Source organism: Nannospalax galili, unplaced genomic scaffold (assembly GCF_000622305.1).
Source record: "Nannospalax galili isolate Female #2095 unplaced genomic scaffold, S.galili_v1.0 scaffold182, whole genome shotgun sequence".
Taxonomy (NCBI): Eukaryota; Metazoa; Chordata; class Mammalia; order Rodentia; family Spalacidae; genus Nannospalax; species Nannospalax galili.
Window position 1 is genome coordinate 3,865,740 of NW_008348662.1, and position 27,275 is coordinate 3,893,014.

The 27,275-nt window shown below is 41.6% G+C and overlaps 1 protein-coding gene across 3 annotated transcripts in view; it reads left to right on the forward strand.

Annotated features, from left to right (window-relative positions):
- The window catches only part of Il1r2 (interleukin 1 receptor type 2), a 39,920-nt gene extending 13,719 nt beyond the window's left edge, over nucleotides 1-26,201 (forward strand). For 2 of the 3 annotated variants that reach the window (XM_008845904.3, XM_029569777.1), the window contains 8 exons: nucleotides 6,741-6,910; nucleotides 7,813-8,074; nucleotides 13,634-13,814; nucleotides 17,064-17,238; nucleotides 19,717-19,779; nucleotides 22,339-22,474; nucleotides 23,929-24,071; nucleotides 26,006-26,201. In XM_008845904.3, the coding sequence (XP_008844126.2) occupies nucleotides 6,741-6,910; nucleotides 7,813-8,074; nucleotides 13,634-13,814; nucleotides 17,064-17,238; nucleotides 19,717-19,779; nucleotides 22,339-22,474; nucleotides 23,929-24,071; nucleotides 26,006-26,190 (1,315 nt within the window). In that variant the 3' untranslated portion in view covers nucleotides 26,191-26,201. The remainder of the gene's footprint in view (nucleotides 1-6,740; nucleotides 6,911-7,812; nucleotides 8,075-13,633; nucleotides 13,815-17,063; nucleotides 17,239-19,716; nucleotides 19,780-22,338; nucleotides 22,475-23,928; nucleotides 24,072-26,005) is intronic. The other variant, XM_029569778.1, reaches the window with a different exon arrangement.
- The last annotated feature ends 1,074 nt before the right edge of the window (nucleotides 26,202-27,275 follow it).

The window sequence follows — 27,275 nt, forward strand, 5'->3', positions numbered from 1 at the left end:
TGGTGACAACATTAAAAAAAAAACTCTCTTCTAGCTTTTTTTTTGAAACGTAATAAATTCCTGTTTACTGTAGTCATCCAAGTGTGAAATCACAATACCTGTTGACAAACTCCTATTTCCCTGCCCCACCTATCTCTAGAGACAACTGTTCTATGCTTCTATGTGGCCAACAGTTTTAGAATACATGTATGAGGGAGATCACATGGTAATTGTCTATGTCTGGCTTGTTTCGTTTAGCATGCCATTCTCTCTGCTCAGGTTGATGCAAATGACAGGACTTCACACTCTTTTAAAATAGAACAATTGAACAGTATCCCATTATATATGCATATGTCACATATTCTTTATATACTTAAGTTTCTGCTTTGTTTATTTGTGAATAAACATGAGTGGGCAGATAGCTCTTTGACATTCTGATTTCATTTCCTTTGGATATATGCCTAATAGTGGGGTTCTTGGACTTATAAATATCATGGAGATTACGATTTCCTGTTACATTTCATTATCCAAAATATTGTCACATGGAACATTACTAGTTGTAGGGGATGATGGGAAATGCGATCTTTGTGTAGGTTGACCATGGGCCTAGTTGAGAGATGGAGGTTATACTATACATATGCTATTTCACTGTTATGCAGAGGGAGAAACAGGGAGGACAGATATTGGGGGAGGAGATAAGCAGTATCTGCCACCAAAAGTATAGTTTTGAAGAGTCAAAGACTTTGACATCACCAGTCTTGAGTTTAAAATTCAACTCATGCTTAGTAGCTACATGACCTTGGCTAAGCCTCTTAATACATTTGATCTCTCCTAGTATATCAGCTATAAAATATTATGATGTTCATTCATCTCAGAGATAACTGAAAGAATGCATGTTCAGTATTTGTCAGTCACTATGGTTCTTACACTGGACCAGGTACCCATACCTTTGACTTCATTTTCTTCTCCAAAGACATAGTATTGGCCACAGTTTGTTGAATTCTTCCATCTTTCACACCCTTACTAGAGAATCAATGAGTCTGACAATAGCAAGTGTAACTGGGGCATGATACATAGATGTTTCTAAAAATAAGTGAAAGTAATGTTGTAGATGTTTGTGAAGCTTTCATGTTCCCAACGTGAGGATATGGTTGGAGATGAAAATTCTGAAGGTATTTGTGTTTCAAAACCATGTAAATGAGAGAATCATGTAGAAGCAGGAGTTTCTCTGGGGAGAGAGTACCAGGTCAAATACATAACTAAGTGGGAAATCTCAATTGTTTGTCACTAGAAGTGACAGCCAAGGCTGAAGTCTGAGCCCTTAGACTCTGAGGGTTCCCTACTCGCGAGGGAGGGTTTCTGGAATAGTCTCGGTGTTATCCCTGCATTGACGAAGGGGACCCATCTGGGTTACTGAAAGTGATTCACAAGGAAAAGGAGCAGTAGGGGGTTGGTTCAGATCATATCTCTGGTAGAATTTCAGTCATAAATACTCCCTGGTACTTTCCAGTGTTGGACGCTGTGAGGCCAAGAGAAGTGTAAACAAGAGCCGCCCTCTGTTTTCAAAGTTGCCATCAACCATAGAGGGCCAGATGATGAGCAGGTGTAGTAGAGGACACCAGCGCTCTCATGTTACCCCTCCTGGTGTAACTATTTCTCCACCCACTGATGGCTGGTCTGACCATGTGACTCACTGAGGCCAATGGAATGTGGGCAGATAAGGAGCCAGTTCCAAGCATGGCCTTGTGTGCTTTTGTCAGTATTGTTTGGCCATTCCCTGAAAGGATCATCTCCCAGGGTGTTACTGGTCTGAGGAGGCTGAGAGATGCATGAAGCCCACCTCTATCTGACATATAGACTTGTAAGCAAGAGCAAATGATCATTTTAGGCTATTGACTTTTGGAGTGATTTGCTAAGTTGTCTTAGTGTGGTAATGGTTAGCCACACCAATAATTGTGATTAAAGTGTGAGTAGAAAGAGATTTAGAAAGAAGAGCCCCTGACACACTAACCTTCAGGGATGAATACTTCATGAGCTTGTACACGATATTTGCTTTTTGAATTTTCATTCTTTCAAGATATTTGTGCTCTTCCCCCTGGAATACTTAAGACCAGAAGATTAGCACTGTGCAGAATCTCTGAGTATATGTCAGAATTGTATATAAGAGTCATTGTGTAGGAAATTAATTTGTCCCTCATTATCTATGGGTGATTGGCTTAAAGATCATCAGGAAACTGAAGGCTGATAATGCTCAAGACCCTTACAGAAGATGGTCCAGTACCTGTTTGTAAGCTGTGTGATCTTCCTATATACTTTGAGTTGTCTCTCGATCACTTCTGGTACATAATACAGTGGAAACGCTATATGAATAGTTGTTACACTATCTTGCTTAGGGAATGATAACAAGAAAAAAGTCTGTACATGTACAGTAGTGATGCTGGGAAAGAATAAGAAAGGCCCAGTTTCCCAACCATGTTTTCCAACTTTAATAAGAAGCAGTCTTGGAAAATGGGTCTTCTCTAGCTTAATTTATTCTGTGAAAGGGAGGGAAAATGGGGAGGCCTATCTTAAGTTCAGGCCTTTATGAAATGGCATCATGACCCTGCTGTGAAAAATTGTCTTGGGTACAAGCCTCCAAGCCTTTTGGCCTATAGACCTAAACTCAAGAGAGCTTGATTCACCCTTCCATCAGGTGCCTCACTACAGCCTCATCCCCTTGGACTCTTGCACCGCCCATCATCAGGCTGCATCTGTAGAGGAAACACAACTTGTGTCTTTAAAATAATCCCTTTTATGTTGGAATTTTAAAAAAGTAAAACTTTCTAGCTAGGAGTCCATTCACACATTTTTAAGTATGCCTTTAAGTATGTCCGAAAAGGGACACAATTTAATCTGCAGCCGGGCTGCACATCAGACTGAGCTGGGGAAACAATGATTACTGATTTGAGGATCACGTTCCAGCTGTAATTGACCAGGACATTTGGGTGATTTTTTGAAATCTTCCAGATGGTTCTGGTAATGCAGCAGTGCTGGGAAAAAGGGAGCACGGGTCCCAAAGGGAGTTTCCTGAGCACACACAAGTGAGTGAGAATCTGTTGCTTATTGTCTCCTAGTGCACAGTGAGTCAGTTTATGAGTGCCAAATCCTTGTTGGACTTCTTGTCAAGTCACAAAAGGGCTACTACACCCATGAACCATTTTCGTATATTTCACTAGTTCTGTCTTAGTAAAAATGCTTGGCTTTAATTAATGCCTTTAATTCCAGCACTTGGGAGGCAGAGGCAGGCCGATCACTGTGAGACTGAGGCCAGCCTGGTCTAGTCTACATAGTGAGTTCCACGCTAGCTGGGGCTACAGGAAGACCCTGTCTCAAAAAGACCAAAAAAAGTCTTGATTTCAATTCTAAATGCAATATCGACTCACACTGACATCCCATGGAAACAGCCAAAATAGGATTAATCTGCTGTAGTTTTCGAAGATTTCCATTCTAGGTTTTGGTTTTTAAGGTGTTCCGTTCTTCTTCTTGTACCACCTGCCCCTACCTATCTATCGTTAATCAACAAGCTGGCTCCACTTTATATTTTTGTGAGGTGGGGTGGGGGGTGCCAAATGGACACAGAGGAATTATTAGGATACAAGTCCCTTATCAGCAATTGTTATGGCCCAGTATAAAGAAAAGTTTGGCAACCTGTCAGAGAACACTGACAGATTCAGGATGAGTTTCTTGAGTGACTTTTGAAGGATGTTATTGTAATACTAACCCACTGCTCTACCCTTGATAAAGAAAACAAATTATTAAGAAAATAGGTGATGTGTCAGCTACCAATACCTGGCAACATGATGTTCAGCTACCCGGAGAAGATGTAATCCCTCATGTGGACCCCAAATGGGACCTTGAGAATTCCATCTCAGAACTAGGGCTAGACTAGAATATATGACCTGTGTTTCTAAAGGAATGAAGAGCTGTTAAATCAAGCCTGTCAATTATGATAATGTTAAGGAGGTAACAGGGAAAGGAACAAAACCTCACAGCCTTCTTGACCCTCTTCTCAGGGTGGTCCTGAAAAAAACTCCAGCATTGCTCCAAAATCAGTGGAAAGAAAAGCTTTAATGGATAAGCATTTTATTTATGACACAAGCTGCTCCAGATTATCTAGAGGAAGTTATACAAGCTTGAGGTAGAATCCAACCCTGCTGCCTACACTAGTAGAAGCCTTCAAGGCTTATAACCATAGAGATCAGGTGGAAGAAATGAGACAGCTAGATTAGAGAAAACGATGAAGCTTCTGGCTGCTCTTGAGTGCTACCCCAGGGTAACCCATAAGGTCCCTGAAGATCTACAACTAGCTCCTAATAGGAGTTGTGTCACCTGGGTTAGAACCAGTGTACATACTGTAGAAGGTCGTCACCCCAGAGAGGGTCAGTTGAGTGACACTGTACATCATGAATCATGTTCAAACTCAAGTGAAGGCCTGGTACCCTTAAAGGGGGATGTCATGACCTGGATTGAAAAGGCCCGAAGAACTGTCAGACTTTACCACACCCCACAAACCATCACTGTAACATCAGCAGAACCTTAAGTAACCCTTGACATGGCAGGCAGGAAAACAGAATTTTATTAGACACCAAGTTTCCTACCCTGTTCTGACTCAAGTTCTTAGCTCTCTTTCCAATGTCAGTTGTACAATGAGAAGTAGAAATTGGGCATCCCAAAGTAAGAAGTTTTACTTTTCCCTCCAGTTGACAGCCTTTCTATATGTCTCTATCGCTCTCTAGAGGGAACATATACAGGTTTCTGTAGAGTTAGAAGAGGATTAATCCACTCAGTCTCTTTGATAATCCCAATTCTAAACCCTAATACATTGCTAACAGATAGTCCATGAAAATACAGCTTGACTCTGGAACTGCTTATGAAATTTCTTGAGGATGGACTCATTTGACCCTGCCACTCCCCTTGTCGGTAAAGAAAGCTGATGGGGGTTGGGGGGGTAGAGAAATGGCTCAATGGTTAAGAACATTGACTGCTCTTGCAGAGAACCCAGGTTCGATTCCCAGAACCCACTGTTAGTTGGCAGCTAACAACTGTTGTAACTCCAGTTCCAGGGGATCCAATGCCCTCTTCTGACCTCCATGGGCATTGCATGACACAGGTGCACTTATGTGCATGCAGGCAATATACTCATACACGTAAAATAAAATAATAAAATAAAATAAAATGATAAAAAATAATAAAATAAAATAAAATAAAGCTGATGGGAAATACCATCTAGGTCCTTGGGTTCCAATACTTAACCTAAAATCTGAATCCATTCAGAGCCATGGTATGTGTTTGCCTTGTAGCGTGTTCAGGATTCACTGAAAATTACTATGCTTACTCAGGGATTTAGGAACAGCCTCCATCTGTTTGATAATATTTTGGTACTAAGAGAACCATCTCTAAGAAATCAGACTCAGCTACAAACATAGATGAGTTCATGATAACACCACTTATCAAAGTTCGGAGGACAATACTGTAGCTTCCAGATATGGTAAACTAATGGTCATGCATGGTTGCCAGGATGGGAAACATGACCTACAGGCCACTAGAACAGTCAATGAGAGATATCTATGCTTCTAGTCTTTGGCTGGCTAGCTAGAGAGAGAATATCACCATGACCTCCTAAAATCAGATATGATAAAAATCTCTTGGGGCTGGGTGTAGGATGAGACAAGATTAAGAAAGGCCTGATTTCCCAACCCTGCTTTCCATATTTAATGATAAACAGACTTTATAGGATAGCCCTATTTAAGCTGCTTGCTTCCATTAATGCTCACGAAGGGACTTTCCTGCAGCTTCTGTATGCTCAGAATGCACAGCTCTGAGTGCTCCCAGTGTGTCTTTCACGAGCCCCTCAGACTGTGTAGGCTTTCCTTAGAGAATGACTCAGGGACCCTACTCTGGGTGTCATCTCCTTTATGCCTAAGCATGTCTCACCAAAGCCTCACTCGGATGGAAGTGCTTACTTCTTCAAGAGTTCAACCTTGAAATGAACAAAAGAACCTAAGGCAGAGAAGCACAATAGCTTCCCATGAGTTGGGGCTCACACCAGTGGAAGGCAAACAGGTACCATTAAGAGCTGGGTTGATGGGTAATACTAGTAATACTTTCTTTTGCTATTTTCCATCCATGATTGGTTGAACCTTTACATCCAGAACCACTGGATGCCGAGGGCCAACTATTGTGTAGAAAAAGTTCTCTGAAGCGTGAAATAAGAAGATACTTTGGCTTTTGATGATTCATTGACTTGGTCATTTATTTAATGAATGGGAGCTGGGGGATAGAATGGTGAATAAAATGAAGCAGAGAGCTCACCCACATGGGATTTACATGTGTTTAATAACGAATGTATTGAGAACAGAGCCAGAGAGAAAAATGCAGAGTACTAGGCTGGGAAAGAGGTTCAGTTTTATACAGGGGGTGAGAAAAGGCCTCACCAAGAAAGTGGTGTGTGGGGCATATTACTAAAGAGACATAAATTTAAGATTAGAACTTCCATTCCAGGCTGGTCTGTAGGAGGTGCTCTAGGAGTTTAACATGAGGCATGTTCATAAACACTGTCACAGGGAAACACACACAAATGGCTGGAATTTTCTCATTTAAAAAATCTAGGCTAAAATGTTCCCATTCTTAGGGACCATGTCAAAATCCTGCCCCTTCTGCAAAGCATTCTTCCTGTGGGAGCTCATGGCTCCTCCTAGTGACCCCTCTTTCTCTTCTGCTAGGTTACAAGGGGTTGGATCTCAGATTGCCACTTTCTGTGCCCTGTGGAAGATGGTGGGAAAAATGCTTCTCTCATGTGTATTGATAACTGGGGTCTCTTCATTCACCATGCCACCAGAGGAGCACACAGGAGGAGATTTTCCCTTCACCTCTCCACCAGAGGCGCACACAGGTAAGAGGCAGAACCTCCATCTGGGAAAGGGCTGGTCTTGGCTTCTCCAGGGAACATAGGCATCTAGTAGAATTTTGTTATCAGAAAGCAAGCACTGAATATTCACGCATTGGCAACTGGCAAAAGATGCCCTTGCCCATTGTCTTTGCTGTGTTCTGGGTGTTGATCATTCCTGCCAAGGAGAAAACCCAAACATGGAGAGTTTACCCTTATTCAAAGATACCTTTTAACTGGAACCACATAATCTGTCAGAGCCAACCCCTATCATCTGATTTTAACAGTGTTCTCCTTTGTGGTGTGTGTGTGTGTGTGTGTGTGTGTGTGTGTGTGTGTGTGTGGTGCGTCCCTCAGGTGTCCTGGTCCATTATTTCCCAGCCTTACTATCTTGAAACAGAGTCTCTCACTGAACTCGGTGCTAGACTGGGGTCCAAGCAGTCCTCCTGTCTCTGCACCCCAACAGCACTGGAATTGCAGGCACATGGAAGGCCATGCCCAGCTGGGAATTTGAACTCAGGTTCTCATGCTTGTATAGCATGCACTCTTACTGGATGTGCTGTCTCCCCAACTCTCAGGTGTTTTCTTTTAACGTCAACAAATGAAAAATAGGGTCATATTTTAAAATGTTTTTCTCATCACCATTTGAATTTGATTTAAGCGCCCCCCTCCCCTGCAATGGAAATTGAAATTGATGGTAAGTAACCTTGTCATTTGGGAAGTCTGATGTCATAGTAACACAGAGTGTTCATGGACCCTGGTTCAGGTCACTTTGTATGGGCCATAGTGGCATCTTACTTAGTTGTGCTGTGTGTCTTCCTGTCAGAACAAGTCTCAGCCTGGGGACTTAGATGGTACTGTTATCTGAGCAGTTCTGGAACTTAAAACCTATTATCTCTGACCTGCAGTGCCTGGAGACAACTGTCGATTTCGTGGCAGAGAGCACAAATCAGAATACAGGCTGGAAGGGGAGCCTGTGGTTCTGAGATGCCCCCTCGCATGGCCTCATTTAAAGGCCTCTGCCATCTCCCATACTCTCCTGACCTGGCGTAAAACTGATTCTCCTCAACTGATCCCAGGAGACGAGCCAAGGATGTGGGTGCAGGATGACACCCTTTGGGTTCTGCCTGCTATGAGGCAGGACTCTGGTATTTACATCTGCACCCTCAGGTAAGCTCTGCTGGGACTTGTGCACCATAGCTCCAGGAGGAATGAACTCTTGTCAAGTTGTTCAGGGACAATCTGGACTTCAGAATCTACTGCATTATATGTTCTTACTTTCTGAATTATCCCTCACTTGGAGTTTCTCATAGCTCCCTCCCTCCTGCCATTGGCCTTTGCTCAAATGTCTCTTCTTTGGGGAGAATGTCGATAGCCAAGTTAAGTGAGAAGCATTGTTCTGTTCTCTCTCCTTACCCTGCTGTTATTTTTCTTGATAGTGTTTTTCCCATCAGATACATCTGCATGTGTGCAGGGATTTGACATTGTCTGCTATCAGGGAGGGCAGGGACTTGCTTGCTTTTTTCACTGATGATGAATCCATGTGGTAGGGAGCAAGAGACAGAGGGAGAATTCTCAGTAGGATTTTAGAGTGTGACGCAGTTTTAGGAATAAGTTTATCCCACTGTTTCCTTCCTGAATGAAGGAAAGTTCCCCCAGGTGAAGGGTGGCAGAATTGACAATGGAAACCACAATTCTAGACCAATCCTTCCTATTTTTTGTACTTTTTTAAAAGATTTATTTTATTGTTTTAAATTATTTGCATGAGTGTCTCTCTATGTATGGGTATGTGCACATGAGCGCAGGTGCTAGCAGAGGCTGGAAGAGAGAGCCCGGATCCCTAGGAGCTGGAGTTATAGGCAGTTAGGTGCTGGGGACTGAACTAGGGTCCTCTGCAAGAGTGGTATGCAGCCTTAATTGCTGAGCCATCTCACCAGGCTCCTGTTTTTCTATATTGTTGTAACATACATAGAACATAAAAATTACCATCTAAGCACTTTTAAGTGTACAGCTCAAGTACATTAAATATGTCCGCATCGATGTGCAGCCATCACCACTGTCTACTGCCTGAACAGAAACCCTGTCCTTACTAAACTGCAGCTCCCCAGTCCCTCCTGACCCCCAGTTCCTGACAATCACAACTCTAGTTTCTGCCTCTGAGAGTCTGACTACTCTAGATACCTCATGTAAGTGGTGCAATATAGTATATGTCTTCCTATGGCTGACTTATTTATAGCATGATGCCTTTTAAGACTTATCTGTATTACAGCTTGTGTTAGAATTTCCTTCCTCTTTAAGGCTGAGCATTATTATTCCATAGTACATATATACTGCATTCTTTTTGTTCATTTGTCTACCCATCAATGCTTGGGTTTGTTCTGGCTATTTTCAATAGTGTCATATGAATATGAATTTGCTCAAATTCCTGGATCATTTGCCACTTTATGCTTAAGTTCTAAGGTACCATGGAACTGTTTTCTATGGTGTCTGCACTGTTTTCCATTCCATTTCTGTCTCTTTCTCTACGATCTTGCTAATAGTTGTTCTTTTATTTTTGTAATAGCCAACTTAACGGGGATGAAATGGTGGTTTTGAAGCATAGTTCCTTAATGATTAGAGGTGCTGATATTCTCTGATGTCCTTTTTGGCCATTTGTGTATCTTCTTTAGAGAAATGTCTATTCAAGTCTTTTGCCAATTTTTAGAATTGCATTGCTTTTGTCATAGGAGTTAATGTTTACCCCATATCAGCCCTATGGCTTGTGGATATCTCATCCTTGTGATTTGCTTATTCACCCCAATGAATAAGCTTCCAAAAGCTTATTAAATTTTGATTAATTCAAAATTATGTATGTCATATCCCGGAGTGGTGGCGCACGCCTTTAATCCCAGCACTCGGGAGGCAGAGGCAAGCGGATCTCTGTGAGTTCTAGGCCAGCATGGTGTGCATAGTGAGTTCCAGGCAAACTAGGGCTACAGGGACACCCTGTCTCAAAGAGACCAAAAAATACTTTTAAAAAAGGTGTCAGAAAATCATGGCCCAATCCAATGTTATGAAGCTTTCTCCTCATGTTTTCTTCTTAGAATTGTATAGATTTAACCCTTATATTCAGGTCTTTCATATGTTATGAGTTGAGTTTTGCACATAGTGTGAGGCAAGGGTCCAGCCTAGTTTTTGTGTATGACTCCCTGGCTTTCTCAACATTATTGAAAAGACTGCCCTTTTCATGGTAAATGGTGTTGACTTATCCTGCGGCTTCTTGAAGGGTAAAGTTGTAGGTCTCATGTTGATGATCTTAATAGTTTCCTGGCTCAGTTCTGAAGGGATCAGGGTACACCCTTGGCCAGTTGGGGAGTAGCTTCTCTCTCCAGATGGCTCTTCCCTAGGCCTTGCTCCACCCACCACCTGGCTTTCCAGGCCTAAATCTCATTAGCTCATTTAAGGAGAAACTTCCCAGGAACATTTTCATTTAGAAGCAGACCCAGAGAAGGTGACAATCTTAGCACAAGGGAACTGTTGGTGAATAGAGGAATTTCAGACAATGTCAGCCCTAGTCCTAGGTGGGGCATGCATGAGAAGAGATGGGTACATTGCATGCATGTGTTTGTGGCGCTGAACATTTTTCCAAATCAAGTCTGACTTGGCTGTACCATCTATATGCCACACTCCCACTATAAATAATTTAGGGACAGGTTCAATCTTGACAATGAATTTACTGAGGAAACTGGCAAGTGGACTCATTTCTGTATTAGGGAAATTTGAATATCTGATCTTACAGCAGTTTTAAAGGCCACTTTTCTTCTATGCTTTCTTCATTGTGCAGAGTGAAAACAAATCTAACTTTCTCTGTGGAACACTGCCAGGAAAACTGAATAGTGTAGTAGGAGAAATTGATCTTGGAAAAGAAAGACATAGCTGGGAATCTTCACCCCTCAGTTTCCATGCAGATATTCAAGTCTCAGTATTCTTCCCTGGAAGGAGTTCTGCTGAGAGGGTTAGGTAAGCTCTCAGCTTGGGAAGGATCTGGTGTGGGAGAGGCATGGTATTTGGCAAATATGAGTGCGGGGATGCTTTCTGTAGGCAGCCTACAGGGCTACTGATGTGATGAGTGTGGACATGCTTTCCATAGGCAGCCTACAGGGCTATTGACGTGATGTGCAAACCTCAGAGAGAGATGAGCAGAGGTATGTTTGCCTAATAGTTTTCATACTGGATTAAAAAATTATAGTTAATGCTCTTCTTTTTGCATGAAAAAAAGGAGAGCTGAGATTGAGGGGGCAGTAGGAACTCTAGTGTGTCCAAGCTTTACCGGCATGGGGGGAGGTTTGCCTTCTCTTTCAACTGTGTAAGACTGGGCTTCGACTAGAGTGAGCATCAGCAACAGCTGCTCTGACACACTTTGTATTCACAGTCATAGACATGAGACTGTTCTGCTCTGATATTTTTATAGTCTTGTTATCTGTAATCCACATGACCTTTCTGTCATTCAGTATGGTCAAGGTAATGCTGCCAAAACAAATGATCTCTAAATCTCAGTGTCTTGTCCTGGGGGAATTACCAGATCAATAATGTGAACAAGTTTGGGACTCGATACATCTAGCAAGCTTGATTTCCAGAGATTTCCCCTAGTTTATGGGTGTTTCCAGAACCCTCGATTTCACCTCTTAGTAACTATATAACATTAGGAAGTTTCTTAAATTTTGTACCTAATTTCATTTATTTGAAAATGGTATGATAATCACTCCTACTTCACAGAATTGGAAAATGTAATTATACACACACACACACACACACACACACACACATACACACACACACACACCACTCAGTTTAGGACTAACTTGATGCAACTAGCTACTGTGAGCACTCTTCAGACTACTAACTTGTATCTCTTCAACTTGTGGTGTGTTTATGCATTTATTTGGCAAGTTCATACATGTATATACTAATGTTTGATTATTTTCACACACACACACACACACACACACGCTTACCCTCTTTCATCTTCTCTCTCCCACTGAAACCTTCTTCCCACAAGCCCCTTCCTACTTTAATGTCTTCTTTTGTGTGATGACTTACTGAGTTTAATTGTGGTTGTTTTCATGAGTATGATGGGGGTTATTTGCTGCAACATGGATAATTGATCAGTAGAAATGACATCCTCTCTCACAGCACCCATTAACTACTCATAGTCCCTCAGAGAGGAGTGGGCCTCAGGACCCCCCCTCCCTGGGCATTATAAAATTGTGGCAGGTGTAGTCTTACGCAGGGATTGTACAGTTAACCACAGCTGCAGTGAGTTAATGAGAGCAACGGCCATGTCATGTCCAGAAAGCAATGTTTTAAGGCCCTTTTCCCTACCTTTCTCCCTTTTGCCATGGTCTTTGAACTTTGGAACAGGTGATATAGATGTCCTGTTTAGGGATGAACACTTCACAGTCACTTATTCACAGTTTGATCAGCTTTGAGTCTCTGAATTAACACCACCCACTGCATAAAGAGGCGTCTTTGATGAAGGCTGAGAGCAGCACTAATCGATGGATATAAACATGAATATTTAGAAGCCAGTTTGATATCATATCCATTTAGCAGAACAATAGTAAGTTCTCCCCAGGGCCTATGACCTCCCTAGTGTTGGAGTCTTGATCAGGTTGATAGTACCAAAAGTTATCTCCTGTTGGGGCAAGGAGAGGGGCTCAAATCCAATCATAAAGTCGTTGGTTACCTCCACAATAGTCATACCACTATTGCACCAGTGGGCATATCTTGCCAAGCAAGTAGTTATGGTAGTTCATGGCATCCACAGTTGGGTAGAACTACTGATCATTTTGCCCCCAGCAGCTTGCACAGGCTCATTTTGTACACAGTTGTACAATCTGTCATGAGTTACTTTTACACCACATTAAACTAATCCTATGGTCTCAATTGATATGTTGCATATCTTAGGTAGCTAGTGTCTTCACTGATATAATTACATTTTTCTACTTTATTTTTTGGGATGCCAAGGATTAAATCTAAGGCCTCATGCACGCTAAGTACATATTCACCTACTGAGCTACCTTTTTGTTTTTTCCATTGCAAACATTAAATTTAATTACTACCTTCTGGTCTTTCATCCATTTCTCCCTATGTCTCCAGTAAGATTCTGCCTTTGCAATTTTCTCAGTTCTAAGAGCTTGAAAGAATTATAATATTGGGATTATGAGTCAGCTAACAAAAGAGTGCAAAAGTGCCTTAACAAGTTAATTCTCACCCGCCATGCAGTATTGCCAAATTCTCTTTTAGATCTAACATTAAGGTCTTGGCAGTTTCCTGAAACTAGTTGGTGAATGATTCTTAAGGGAATGGAAGGGGATTTTCTTTTTACGGAGACAGTGGCTTTCGGAAAACAGTCTATTTGGATATGGTTCTTTGGGATCAAGGCCCTGGGGACCCTGACAATTTTAAGCTGCTTGGGACTTGGGGTTTCTCAGTGGCTTCAGCACTAGAATGAAGCTTCCTCAGGACCCTTTAGGAAAAGCAGTGGACACACCACAATTTCTGGACAATAATTCTGATGACATACTTTTTGTATCTCAAGAATTTAAGAACAACAGTGGAAAAACAATACTAATCAAGAAAATGCAGACAGAATTTAGTGGGGTTGGAGAAATTAATTGCTCTTAATTTCATCTAGATTTTTCTATTTTTGCCTTATCATGTATTGCCTTTTTTTTTTTTGACAATTAGAAATGCATCTCACTGTGAGGAAATGTCCATCGAACTCAGGGTTTTTGAGGGCACAGATGCTTCCCTGCCACTCATCTCATACCTACAAATTTCAACCGTGTCAGTCACCGGGTTATTAGTATGTCCTGACCTGAAGGAATTCATCCCCAGCAAAAGTGATGCGAAGATACAGTGGTATAAGGTACACATCAATGCATGCATGTCATTAAGACATTTCATTATTTTTATTTTATGTGCTTGAGTGTTTTGTCTGCATGTATGTAAGTGCACGATATATGTGCAATGTCTGCAGAGGCCAGAAGAGGGTGTCAGAGTCCTTGGAATTGGAGTTATGGATGGTTGTTAGCTGCCATGTGGGTGCTTCCTCTGGAAGAACAGCAAGTGTTCTTAACTGCTGAACCATCCCCCCAGCCCCAAGACATGTCTTAACTGCCCTAGAAAACATACATAATACCTGTTTTCAAGACAACATATTCACACATATATAATATATTTTTACATATAAAAATATCAATATTAATTAAAATGTTTATCATAGTATAGTGTATTAGTCCTTCCATGACTTGGGTAAGGTTCCACAAAACAATGATTCATGCAGACAGAATCTGAAATGATTCCAGAGTAAACAGCAGCAACAGAGCCTTTTTTATTATTTTATTTATTATTTTTATTTTATGGGTATGAGTGCATTGCCTGCATGTAGGTAAGTGCAATGATGTCATGCAACACCCATGGAGGACAGAAGAGGCTGTCAGATCCCCTGGAACTGGAGTTACGGACAGTTGTTAGCTGCCATGAGGGTACTGGGATTCGAACCCAAGTCTTCTGCAAGAACAGCCAGTGTCCTTATCCACTGAGCCATCTCCCCAGCCCCACGAAAGAGCTTTTGACTCTGTCACTTATCTAAAAAAATAGGAAAAAAAAATCCTGTTAATTTCTATGACAATATTATATGCATGTTAAAGAAATCTTTTAAAAAGCACACGGTAACTTTTAAAGAAGTAAATATAGGCACAATTTCCCCTTTGTCTGGTATTTTAATGGTTCTTAAGGAAGTTATCAGACATCCTTATACAGAGCACATGATACACGGGCACATGATAGCTTAGAGTCAAATAGAGCTGCCACTTGCCTTTGTATAACTCATACACTGACATAGTTTTCACTTAAGTGTTTGAAAAAATTTAAAGAATACTTCAGAGCATGTGACTGTAATCTAAAGTTCAAACTTCAGTATCCGTAAATACAGTTTTATTGGCACACACAGCCATGCTCACTAGTTTATGGGCCATCCACGGCTGTCTCACTGCACAGTTGTGACAGAGACCATGCAACCATTATGTGATGGCCCTAAAATACGTCCTATCTGGCCCTCACCTGAAAGAACTTGCTATCCTCTGGCACTGATGGTAGACCAATCCCAAAAAATATAGTATTTGTTTAATCATTAGTAAGAATTAACCCTTTAATCACTGATAGGTTAACCAGCTGACTTGTGGTATTATAGCTACAAAATACATATATATATATATGTAGATGCACTTATATACATCATATATAGAGAGATGCACTTATATACATCATATCAGTGTAATATTGGAAACTTTGAAGTGATTTTCTGAAAGGAAGAATGTAACTGCTCAGTACCCGTAAGCTGGGTGAGCTGGGGAGGGCCTTTTCTTGGTTTAGAAAGAGCATGCACAAGACAACTGAAAGACCTTGTGTGCAGAAGACAGACCATACAAAAAGAGTTTGCATTTGAAACCTTGTTTCTTTTAGTTTGGTCAAGTGAGTTCCCCTCTTGAACCTGTTTCTGCTGTGAAAAAGCAATTAGTAATTCCCACTGCCAGGGATTGTTTTGAAGCGAAAAGGGGATGCACCTGAGAGCGCTTGACATCTAAGTGGTGCTTAATAAACAGGGATATCACGGTGGTGTTAACAAAATTTGGTTCTTCTATAATCATGCTAAGCATTGCTGAGTGTGTACTGGTCTGAGCCTGTTCTAACCTCAACAAGCAGTTTAATGAAGCGGAGACAGCTGAGCCCTCCCCTTGGCAGATGACTGGAAACAGAAGGAACCAACCCAAGGTCTCACAGTTGCTAGAATTGCTACAGTGCTTGGCCCTGTTTTCGTAGTTGATTACCCAAGCTAGGAATCATGAATTTCTCCCTTTAATTATGCTTTGAAGCAATATTCTATGAGCTATGTGGCTGCTTCAGTTTTGCAAGACTTGAGGTTGTATTTGATTATTGTAAGCCTTGAGCTTAAATTACATTTTCTTTCTCTCTTCTCCATCTCCTCCCTCTCTTCCTCCCTTCTTCCCTCTCTTCCTCCCTCTCTCCCTCTCTCCTCCTCTTCCTCCTCTTTTTCCTCCTCCTCCTTCCTTGTTTTTGTTAGTTTTTTTTGACAGGGTCTCTCCCTGTAGCTCAGCCTGGCCTCAAAGTCTTGATCCTCCTGCCACAGCTTCCTGAATACTGGGATTATACACCTGTACCACCATGCATGTGTTCATCATGGTCTTGAAAGCAATGTTCCTGAGCACATGGTGTGGTCACAATTGTTTTCTTAAATTCTTTACTGGAGGCCTTTGCTCTCTATTTTACAGAGAACCCATAGAGCTTTCCTTCTATATGAGAATGTGGATTTATCTTTCCTATTTAGTTTTTACTTACACAATTTTCTCTATGGTAATAGCTCCTAACATTGAAATGATTTTTAAAGAAATTGCTACAGTGTTATCTCTTTTGACTCTTGTTCTTCATGTCCCTCAAACTATTTAATAGTGATTTTACAGCTAATGGCCAATAGAAAGCAGTTAGGTCTTACGTATATTTGTATTTAAATGGCCAATATTTCAAAGTTAAGTTAATCTTTAAAAGATATGTTAACGGATTCCTTTTCCTAAACTAGGGACACATATCTGTAATCCTAGCACTCAGGAGGCTAAAGCGTGAGGATCAAGAGTTTGAGACCACTTTGGGAACACCGTGAATCCTGTTTCAAGAAAAAAATTTCTAAAAATACAGTTAAAAGTGTTCCCCAAATGGACTGGTTAAGATGATTCAGCAGTTGGGAACACTTACTGTTCTTGCAGAGGACCTGGGTTCGATTCCCATTCCCTGGGTTCGATGGTGGCTATCAACCATCTGTAACTCCAGTTCCAGGGTATCTGACACCTTCCTCTGACATCCTCAGGTATTTCACGACATGGGTGCACTTACAAACATGTAGGCAATACATTCATACACATAAAATAAAAATAATAAAATTTAAAAATGTGTGAGCTAAAGACAAAACTGTGAAAGTAAATACATATCAGGGAAGTTCTTGGTTTGCAGCATCTGCATTGATTGGAAAAAATCATGTGATTCCCGGTGTTGGAGAGCTATATTAGTCTATAATGTAACTTTAGATGCATTTTGTTTTAAGGGCTCTGTCTTTCTGGATAAAGACAATGAGAAATTTCTAAGTGTGGGGGACCCCACACACTTACTCATATCCAACACATCCACTGAAGATGCGGGCTATTACAGATGTGTTGCTACATTCACCCACAAGGGCAAGAAATTCAACATCACTAGGAATATTGAACTCCGTGTCAAAGGTACGTACTTACCATTGTAGTAGGGTCTTGCCTGGTTTAATAGGAAGCATGATAAGAATACATTTAGGTTCACCTACAAGCCCTTGAAGCTCTTTGGTATGAAGGGAAAGGAAAATGGATATGTCAACTATTCTGAAGACTAAAAAGATATGCACGAGATACTTTGAAAGGGATAAATCAGGATGTTATGAAGAAAAGAGACTGGATCCTTAGGCAGTTAAGTGATTCTTTGAAAAAGGTGAGGCTAAAACTCACCACTAGAGGGGGACAAACAATGCTCCAAGGAGATCCTCTTTGTTGAAGGCTGGGACATTCTGAGCTGGTGATAAGGACACAGTTGAATGTCTTTGTGTATAATTCTAGGGTACTAGGATTTTTACTGGTGTTTCAACCAAAAGGCCATGCATTGGCACATCCCCTGGAAATTGCCCTGTTTGTTTTCTTCCCTAAGATGTGTTTTTGATACTGGTTGAATGCTACTTACCTAAAAGCTTGAAACTAGAAAACTTTAAATTTTAAATTTTTTTCAAGTTTGGGATATTTTCATATACATAATGAGGCATCTTGGGAATGGGCCCAATTTTAAACATGAAATTAATTTGTGCTTCAAATAGAGCTTGTACATATAACTGGAAGGTGGTTTGATACAATGTTTTTATTTTATTATACTTTTTGAGACAGTGCCTCAGGCTATAGCTCAGGCTTCCCTCAGAGTGGCTCTTGGCCTAGCGGCTCGGGTTGGCCTCTAACCGGAACTCCTCCTTCTTTAGCCTCCCAGGGCTGGAATTACAGACACATGCCACCAGGATGGCTCTGCAGTATGTTAAATGAAGCAATGTTTCATAGTATGCACTTTTCCACTCACAGCATTATATTGGTACTCAATAGTTTTGGATTTTAGAGTGCTTCAGATTTTGACTTGCTGGAGTAGTGATGCTCAGCCAGGATCAACTACACTTGAAAATAATGTGGACAGGGTTCACCGGTTTAACTTTTAACATTTTTGCCATACCACCTATGTGCTGAATAGAAAGTTAGGTACAGTCTTGGAGTCTGCCCCAGAGAATATGCCATATTTATTTATTATGTGCCTATGTATTTCTTATTTCTTATGCATAGTTTGGAGTCTTTTAAGGGAACTTCAAAGTGCTTTGGAAACATTGGAGCTAAATAATTGTTCTGTGAGGGTAAAAAACTTTACTTATAGACCCCAGAGAGCCATTTGTATCATAGGAAAGATCGTATCTTCCATGAACTGAAACCTCTGAATTACATTCCTTTTCCTGTCCTGTGAGGATTCATTCATATTAACTCCTTGTTCCACCCCCAGCCCATCCCCCCAACCCGTCCCACCTCCCTGCAAGTAGCTGAAGATTTTCTTTTTACCTTTTAGCAGGCCACTGCCTTGTCTGTGTGCTGCACAGAAACACTAGGGGGCGGCAGACTTGCATGCTGTACTGTGTCGTGAAACCGTGCCCCCCGCCCCCCCGCCATAATTCTCAAATGGTTGGTGGTCCTGAGCCATCACTAGCAGCAGCAGCAGCAGCTGGATACTTGTTCCTTGTGTAGAATCTAAGGTTCCATGCAGATCAGCTAAACGGGAGCCAGGGGATTGTGTTGAAATTTGCATTTCACAAATCTGCCAGGCCATGCTGGTGCTACCGAAATGTCTTGTCCAGAGGCTGATTCCTCTACTTTGACTGCCCCAGCCTCTTTACCTTCCTTAGGGTGACCTTGAGGCACCCGAGTGGAGACATGCTTTGTTCTCTAGGCTGCACTGTCCTGTTAGACAGTGCTTATCTATGGGAGGAGTTTCCGTGCTTTTTAGCAGAAGAACTGAATCAGGAGGCTAGTTGAGGGAAAGTTCTGACCCTCCACTCACTCTCTGGCTTGCTTTCTTGCTCCAGTTCAGACATCCAGTTTCTTCAAACTGGTTCTAATCTCTTGAAAGCCCGCTTCAGTCTCACTAAACAGTTTATCTCCTTAGCCAGTTAGATTTTAGTGACCAAAACTGGGTGACTATTTCTTACCCAGTGTGAGATTATTTTTACAAACAGGGGACTCTCCAACCCCTGTGCCTGCGCCTGAAAAAAATGGATCTCCAGAGTTCTGTGGTGGGCATTTTGGAGGGGTAGGGAGACCTTTGGGCAAAGCCAAGCCTGTGAACATCATCAGTGTGCATTCAGGAAGCCTGAGAAAGGAAAAGCTAATTGTTTATCACAGAACAGATAACAAAGACCGTCTGTCAGAGGAATGTGTAAATGTGGCTTCTTCCAGGAATATCTTTGCCGGGAAATGCATTGGCCTAAGATGCTCAATTTTGTGGAGAGCACACTTCCTTTGCCAGACAAAGGCTGATTCTCACAATGACTGGCCACATGGGGGAGGATCGCTTAATTGGCTAAACAATGGAATCTGACTCTTGGCTCCAATTGAAGACTTCCCTAATGTAATCCGTTTTCCTTATTACTTTCTCAGAAACAACCATGGAATCCATTCCTGTGATTATTTCTCCCCTAGAGACGATACCAGCATCTCTGGGTAAGACTTGCAGGGGCATGCAGCCTATACATCATAATGGTCATGATGACTGAAATCTAAGCATCAGGGGCTCAGAGACCGGAGTCTGTAGACCACACCAGTCTTGTTTCTTTGGGTACAGAGTTGCCTGAGTGGATACCCTAGAACCTCAGTGTGAGGGGCTGACATGACCAATGCAAGGGAATATTTGTCCTTGCCCAGTATTGTTAGGGATGACGTTATTTGAAAGCAAGAATATTTTGCTTTATGGAGACCATACCTACAAAAATTTAAATGCAATAAGGCAAATATTTTGATAACAGTTACTAACTCTAGGAAAGGATCAATAGTGTGAATTCCTTGCATAGCCAGCATCTTTAGTAGCTTTAACTTAATTCATGTTACTAAAATTTGGCTGGTGCTTAGAATCTCTTTAAGATTCTATTTGTCCAGCAAAGCTAGAAGTGACTACAGACAGTATCTTGTTATCAAAATAGCTGGTAAACTCACTGAATGATATAATAAAAAGGGTTTTCTATTAAAAAATTTTTTGACAAGGGTCTCCCTAGTCCCAGCCACCTGGAACTCACTATCTAGACCAGTTGGACTTGATCTCACAGAGATCCACCTACCTCTGCCTCCTGAGGGCTGGATTAAAAGGGGCATGCCACCATGCCTGGCGAGTTTTCCATTTTTCACCCCAAGTTGATGCAGGCTGTCTTGACCAGTGTCCTTATTGGTCAATAGTAGTGGCCAGTGAAGGTATTTAGTGAACTGTACAAACCACTCTCTGATGTTCATGGTGGGGAAAAGATGGTCATCTATGGAGCATATACTGTATCTAATGGAAGCCCTTTCCATCCCAATACCAACATGGTAGGAAGGTTTTATTTCTACTATTTCCACAAGGAAAAAATCACCTAGGGAGTTATAGGAACATAGTGAAGACCAAGAAGTCATGTTTAGGGTCAGGTAGTGCTGTAGATTCAGGTCTGCATGCCTGGGAAGCCTATACTTAGACTTTTGTGTGCCGTTTTTATGGAATGATTTTGTATCTCTGTTCTAGTTTGTTTCTCCATTGCTGTGACAAAACACTCTGACCAATACCAACTTGGGGAGGAAAGGGTTTATTTAGCTTCCATTTCCTGAGTAACACAGTTCATCACTAAGGGAGCCCAAGGTAGGAACTCAGGGCATGAACTTGGAGGCAGGAGCTGGATGGAGCACAGGCCATGGAGGAATGCTGCTTACTGTCTTGCTCCCCTAGCACCTGCTCAACCTGCTTTCAATATAGGCCCACCTGCCCATGGGTGGCACCACCCACAGTGGGTTGGGCCCTCCCACATCACTCAGTAATTAAGAAGATGCCCCACAGACATGGCCACAGGCCAGTCCAATGGAGGCAATTCACCAGTTGAGACTCCCTTTACCAGGTGTGTCAAGTTGACAGCTAATGCTATCTGGTACAATCTGTAATGTTCTTTCTTCAAGGCCTGGCTACAGCGTCCTTTTTAAAACAAAATTTATTATTATTATTATAGTTATTTCTGCTTGGTATTAAATTTAAGTGCTAAAGTTTAGTTGGAGGCCATAGAGGTGGAAGGCTTTTGTTCAGATGTTGGAATTGGTTGAAGCCCACGAGTCCACTTTGGCTCTATGACCAGCTAGCTATTAAGCCAGAGCACTAAGTGACACAGTGGTTGGTGATGCCTAGATCCCAGTGCCCTGGATCTTAGGTACCCCCACAGCAGAGTAGAACCCAGTTCTTAATCGGTTATTTTGAATACATGATGGAGTCACATGGCCATTCGTTTCCTCCATTGTAATGGGCTGCTGTCACTGGGAGAAATGTTAAGGTCATAGGGTTACAAAGGACAGAGAAGAGCTGGTATTCTGAAGGTGAAGCGGGGCCAGGTGCCTTAATAGATAAACTGCAGGAGGTATATTCCCAGGAAGAAGAAATGAGCAGATAGGATTTTTCTTTTCCATCTTCTCCTCTTTGGTGACTTACAAAGAAAATAACTAACTGTGATTGAGACAAGGGGCCTGGCACCATCGTATTGCACAGCTGTAGAGGGCACTGTCCTTAGACTATGCAGTTGGCTTTTAAAGGGTTCATTCTAAACTTGAGCTCTCTTAGAATGGAGAATTCCCAGGGGGAAGTGTTAGGCCTGAGGTTAGTAACAGGCCTAAAGAAAGAATCACACATGGTCTGGATTGTTTTTTTTTTGAAGTAGCTAGAATCAAGTGTGGAAGAAGGGAGCTTGAGTTCAGAATGCTCCATAGGAGCCGAATGGCCTTAATGAAACTGTTCAAGTTCATGTGCTTTTGGGTTTTACCTGCTGCAAAGAAGGGTAGAAGGTGCTGAAGGCAGTTGGTAAGAAATGTTAACTATTCCTTGAACAGAATCATTTGAGGAGGCTATATTTCCCTCTGCGGAAAGGACTGGCTTGTGGGGGGTGTTTGAGAAGATGAGGAGGGCTCCATGGTGGGAGATTGCTGAGGGATGTGAGGAGCAGAGATGATTCTTTTCCCATGCTGGGTTCTGATGGTCCATGTGTTATATCTTGCTACACACAGGGTCAAGACTGATAGTCCCGTGTAAGGTGTTTCTGGGAACTGGCACACCCTCAAACACCATTGTGTGGTGGATGGCTAACAGCACTTTTATCTCATCTGCCTACCCAGAAGGCCGTGTGACTGAAGGGCTACACCAGTAAGTGGGTGAGGGTCTTCTGTTGTGGTGCATCTTTAGGTTTCATTTTCCTCTGGAGACCTGTTGACAGGACGCAACACCACAAAAATGACATTTTCCCTATTCAAAACCATTGGACTTTTAGGACTATAAAATTGAATTTTGCTAAAAATTCTCCTGAGAGCCAAACATTTTCTAGACATGAATGAGTTGAGTCGTGGTTGACCAGTTGACTTTTTAAATTTTATTTCTTGATTTTTGCAGACTTAAAAATATTTTGGAGTTGCTGGGCATGATGGCGTATGCCTTTAATCCCAGCACTCAGGAGGCAGAGGCAGGCAGATCTCTGTGAGTTCAGGGCCAGCCTGGTCTACATAGTGAGTTCCAGGTTAGCTGGAGCTACAGGGAGACTCTCAAAAAGACCCAAAAAATATTTTGGAGTTTTTATACTTTTACTCCCTATTGTCATGTCACTGAAAGATATTCATAAACCCTCATAAAGATTCTGAGACTAACCACAATATCTGTACTAGACCTCCTGGGGGGAGGGGGGGAGAGAGAGAGAGAGAGAGAAAGGGAGGAAGAGACACAAAAAGAATATTAATTTTGGCACGCATTAATCTCTTAGAAATGTTTTTGTATTCTGAAACTTGAAAGGAAAGGAAACTAAAATTGGTTCCAATTTTTACTGTTTTTAAGATAGTAGCTCTGATACTTTGAATTAGCCTTAACTCTTTCTTACCAGTCTTTTGCATTTTTGGAAATATGAAAAAAAAAAAAGTTCCTTATGGTGTCATTTGGTTGATAAACACGATGGATGAAAACGGTATGCAGTGTAATTGTTTACTCTCAGGTCTTTGTGGTAAAAGACTTGGTCACAAGTACATGTCCAGTGTCAGTGCACTCACACTGTTCATTTACTTAAAGGGACTTTTTTATTTTTGAGTCAGGGTCTTCTTGTAGCCCCAGGTGGCCTGAAACTCACCATGTAAATCTGGCTTGCCTCCATCTCACAGAGATCTGCCTGCTGCTACCTCCCAAGTGCTAGAATTAAAGGTGCCAGAGTTCTAGAAACTTCCTCTGTATCAACATGTGAACAATTTATTGATGAGAAAGTCAAGTGGCCCAAATTAGATGTTTCCGCTGCCACTTGATTATTGAAGGATTTTATTTTTTTGTTAGTCCTTTAAAAATGAAAATTTCCATCCAAATCAAAATGAGAAGTTATGCTTTCATTGTAACAAATGTCCTAATGTAACAAATAACATCTTCACTGACAGGATGACTTCCAGGCACAGGCTAGATATTCTCCCAAATAAGCAGCAAATATGTTGGCAAATTCTCCCAACTTTTCAGAACTCAAGGAAAGTTTAAACACAACTGTTTCTAATTTGAGACTGTTTGTCTGCCTACCTTATAAAAGACAAGCTTGTATTTGATAGATCATGTTTGAGAGAATATTTTTTTTCATGCAGCCAATATTTAGAAAATGAGGAAAATTATGTTGAAGTGTCACTGATTTTTGATCCAGTCACAAGGGAAGATCTGAACACAGATTTTAAATGTGTTGCTACAAATCCACGGAGTTTTCAGTCACTTCATACCACAGTCAAAGAAGGTATGTATTTTGGAAACACTGAAAGGAAAAACAACTTGCTAAATGCTCTGCAGATGCAGGACAGAACTACATGTTGTGCAGATGATTCCTTAGTAGGGCACTGGATGGAAATCTCTCGTGTGTGTGTGTGTGTGTGTGTGTGTGTGTGTGTGTGTGTTATATACCCATTCATGTGGATGTGCATGTGTACATGCAGATATGCATGCACATGTGTGTACATGAGTGTGGAGGCCAGAGGTGGATGTTGGATGTCTTCCTCAATTGGTCTCCACCTTATTTTTTTTAGATAGGGTCTCTCACTGAAGCTGGAGCACATTGATTTGGCTAGAGTGGTTGGCCAATGAACTCCAGGGATCTGCCTGTCTCCACCTCACCCCAGTGATGGGGTTATAATTGTCACCACTGTGCTTGGCTTTTACATGGGTGCTGGGAATCCAAATTTAGGTCTTCGAGCTCTCACAGCAGACACTTTACTGACTGAGTCATTTTTCCAACCCCAAACTTTTTTTTGCAGTTATATGTATGGATGATGTGCATATTCATAAGTATATGTGAGTACATGTGCACATTTGTGTGCATGTGGAGGCCAGAACTGAACTAGAGTGTGTTCCTCAACCACTCTCCACATTACTTACTGAGGCATGAACTCTCACCTGAACTCAGCTCATTGATCCTGCTAGTCGAGCTATCCAGCCAGCCCAGAGATTCTCCACCTCCTGAGTGCTGAGATGATAGGCAGGCTGCAGCACCCACCTGGCATGTAGGTGGCTGCTGGGGATCTGGACTTTGGTCCTCGTGCTTGCACAGGCAAGCATTTTATCCACTCAGCTATTGCCCTAACCTCCTAAATAGAAAACCCATAGAACGGCTCTGTGATGAACTTCTAAATACCTCAAATCCTCGTATGGCTCTGCCTTGGATCGCTGGGATCTGATGACCTTATGTGGCCTCTAGAAGGGGATGGATCATTCTTTAAGTTGAAAAGCTCTATTCTTCAAAAGATAGGAACTGGGGGTTCAGGGCAGCTTTAAGGTCAAAACCATTAAGCAACAGGAAGTAAATGTAGTGTTCGCTAAGGAACATTTTAAAAGGAAAAAAATAAAACAAACCCAATGCTATCATTTCTGAGCCAATCAATTTATTCTCTATTAAAATGTTGAGCAGGAAAGCAAGGTATAGTTAATGTAGGAGAACACACCTGAGTTCATCTCTGGCCTCTAAACACACACAGGTGAGTGCACCCTCCAATACACAAATGTAGAATCCTACATGCCTGTAACCCCAGTCTTTGAAAGCCTGAATAAGGGAATCAAGAGTTTGAGGTCAGCCTGGACTACAGGTGTTATAAAAAAAAAAAAAAAAAAAAAAAAAAAGTGGAAATCCACATCAACAAGGTATCTACCTGATAACACTGTCTTCATATTTACTTTTCAATACATATTCACAACCTCTTCCTCCATTTCTATACCAGAGCTGTCCAGGAATTGAATATACAATAGCTTAATCCAAGCAACAACTTTGGCATTCAAGGTCTTTGACTCTTTGTTTTCTTTGTTTAATCCTCATGACCCCCATGCTCACTGGCAGAGGGCAGGTTGTTCCTGGCATGTCACTAACAGCAAACAGAGATGTAACACCATCTTATATACACTGTGCACAGCTGGAACAGTTAGTCTTTTAGGCCCTACCCCCTCCCTACCTTGTGATGTTCTTTAATCAGATCAGATTTTGTCCTGCCGTAGTTGTTTCTCCAGTGTCACAGACGTCATTCTTAATGGCCTTGACTTTGATATAAGGAAACAGCTTTCTGGAAATCAGTGCTCATTTATCAGGGCAAACAAACTCTGATTTGTTTTTTTCTCTGTAAATGAGAACTGCCCTGCCCTCTTTTGTAGTCAACGACTCCAGTTCACAGTCCTCTCTTTTCTCCACAGTCTCTTCCACATTCTCCTGGGGCATCGCACTAGCCCCCCTGTCTCTGGTCTTCCTGGTTTTAGGGGGAATATGGATGCACAGACGATGTCAATACAGAATTGGAAAAACATATGGTCTGACCAAGCTACCAACTGACCACCAGGACTTTCCAGCCCACCCAAGTCAAATAAAGGAAATGAAATAACGTGAACCTAATCTGGGTCCTTTCTTTTGGAGGTAGCTGTGCTGTTTGCAGGGATTCTGGTGTTTCCTCAATTGTTTAGCATGCCCCCCCCCATTTGCAGCAGAAGATTCTAGTCTTATGATCCATATTTCTCTGAAAACTAGTGCCAGGAGCAAATGTGCAGGTGAGTTTGAGCAGCTCTGCACTTGGGATCCACCTAGGAGAACAAGGTGGGTAGAAGTGAGTTCAGTGGTACAGCTCCTGTCTAGTTCGTGTGAGGCTCTGAGTTTGATCCCCAGCACAGCAACCCCCTCCCCCTCAAACCCCAACAATCAGTTGCCTTTAGTCATGAATAGAGGTGAAAAATCTCCAAAGAACTTTGGCAATTCATTCCAGTCTCTCAATAAAAGTGTACTAGAAGTCTGTTTGAATATAGAGATGCTTAAGACATAGCTTGCCTTTTGGAAAGGGGAGTTTTATTTTGATCCTGGAAAGAATGATTTATAAATGTCAAAGTAGAAAAATCAGCAAGACTGGAAAATTATTTGTGAAGAGTGATTAAAAAGTTAGCAACGAAGATAGAGTTAGGACCATGGAAAAAGGAGCACACTGGAACATATTAGTGAATGGAAAATAGATTTACTTCGTGAAGCACCTCTGAATATACAGAGAAAGGAGGGGGACTGAGACAGCTGTAGACAAATTGGGAAAATAATCAGAGCCTCTTTTATTTAATACACACACAGAAAAATCCAGGGGAATAAATGGGTTGAAGTAAAATTAGGTTAATTAACATGGCTCACTCCTCCTCCTATTTAGACACTTGTTCAAATGTCATTTACACAAAGGCCTTTCTGAACATCATGTCCCATCATAGCTTTCTTATCACCAGAGCTTCTATTATAGATTTACTGTCTGTGTTTCCCATGGAGGGGGAGCTATGAGGAAAGAGATGCCCCTTTGATGAGAGTTGTACTCTTAGAACTTTGAGCTAGCTATTTAATGAGTATTTTAGAATCAATGAAAACAGGACAACTTCTCTCATGTTCACTGCCAATAAGAAAATTCTAAGAGTAAAGACTGAGAAACTTAATCACATAACAATT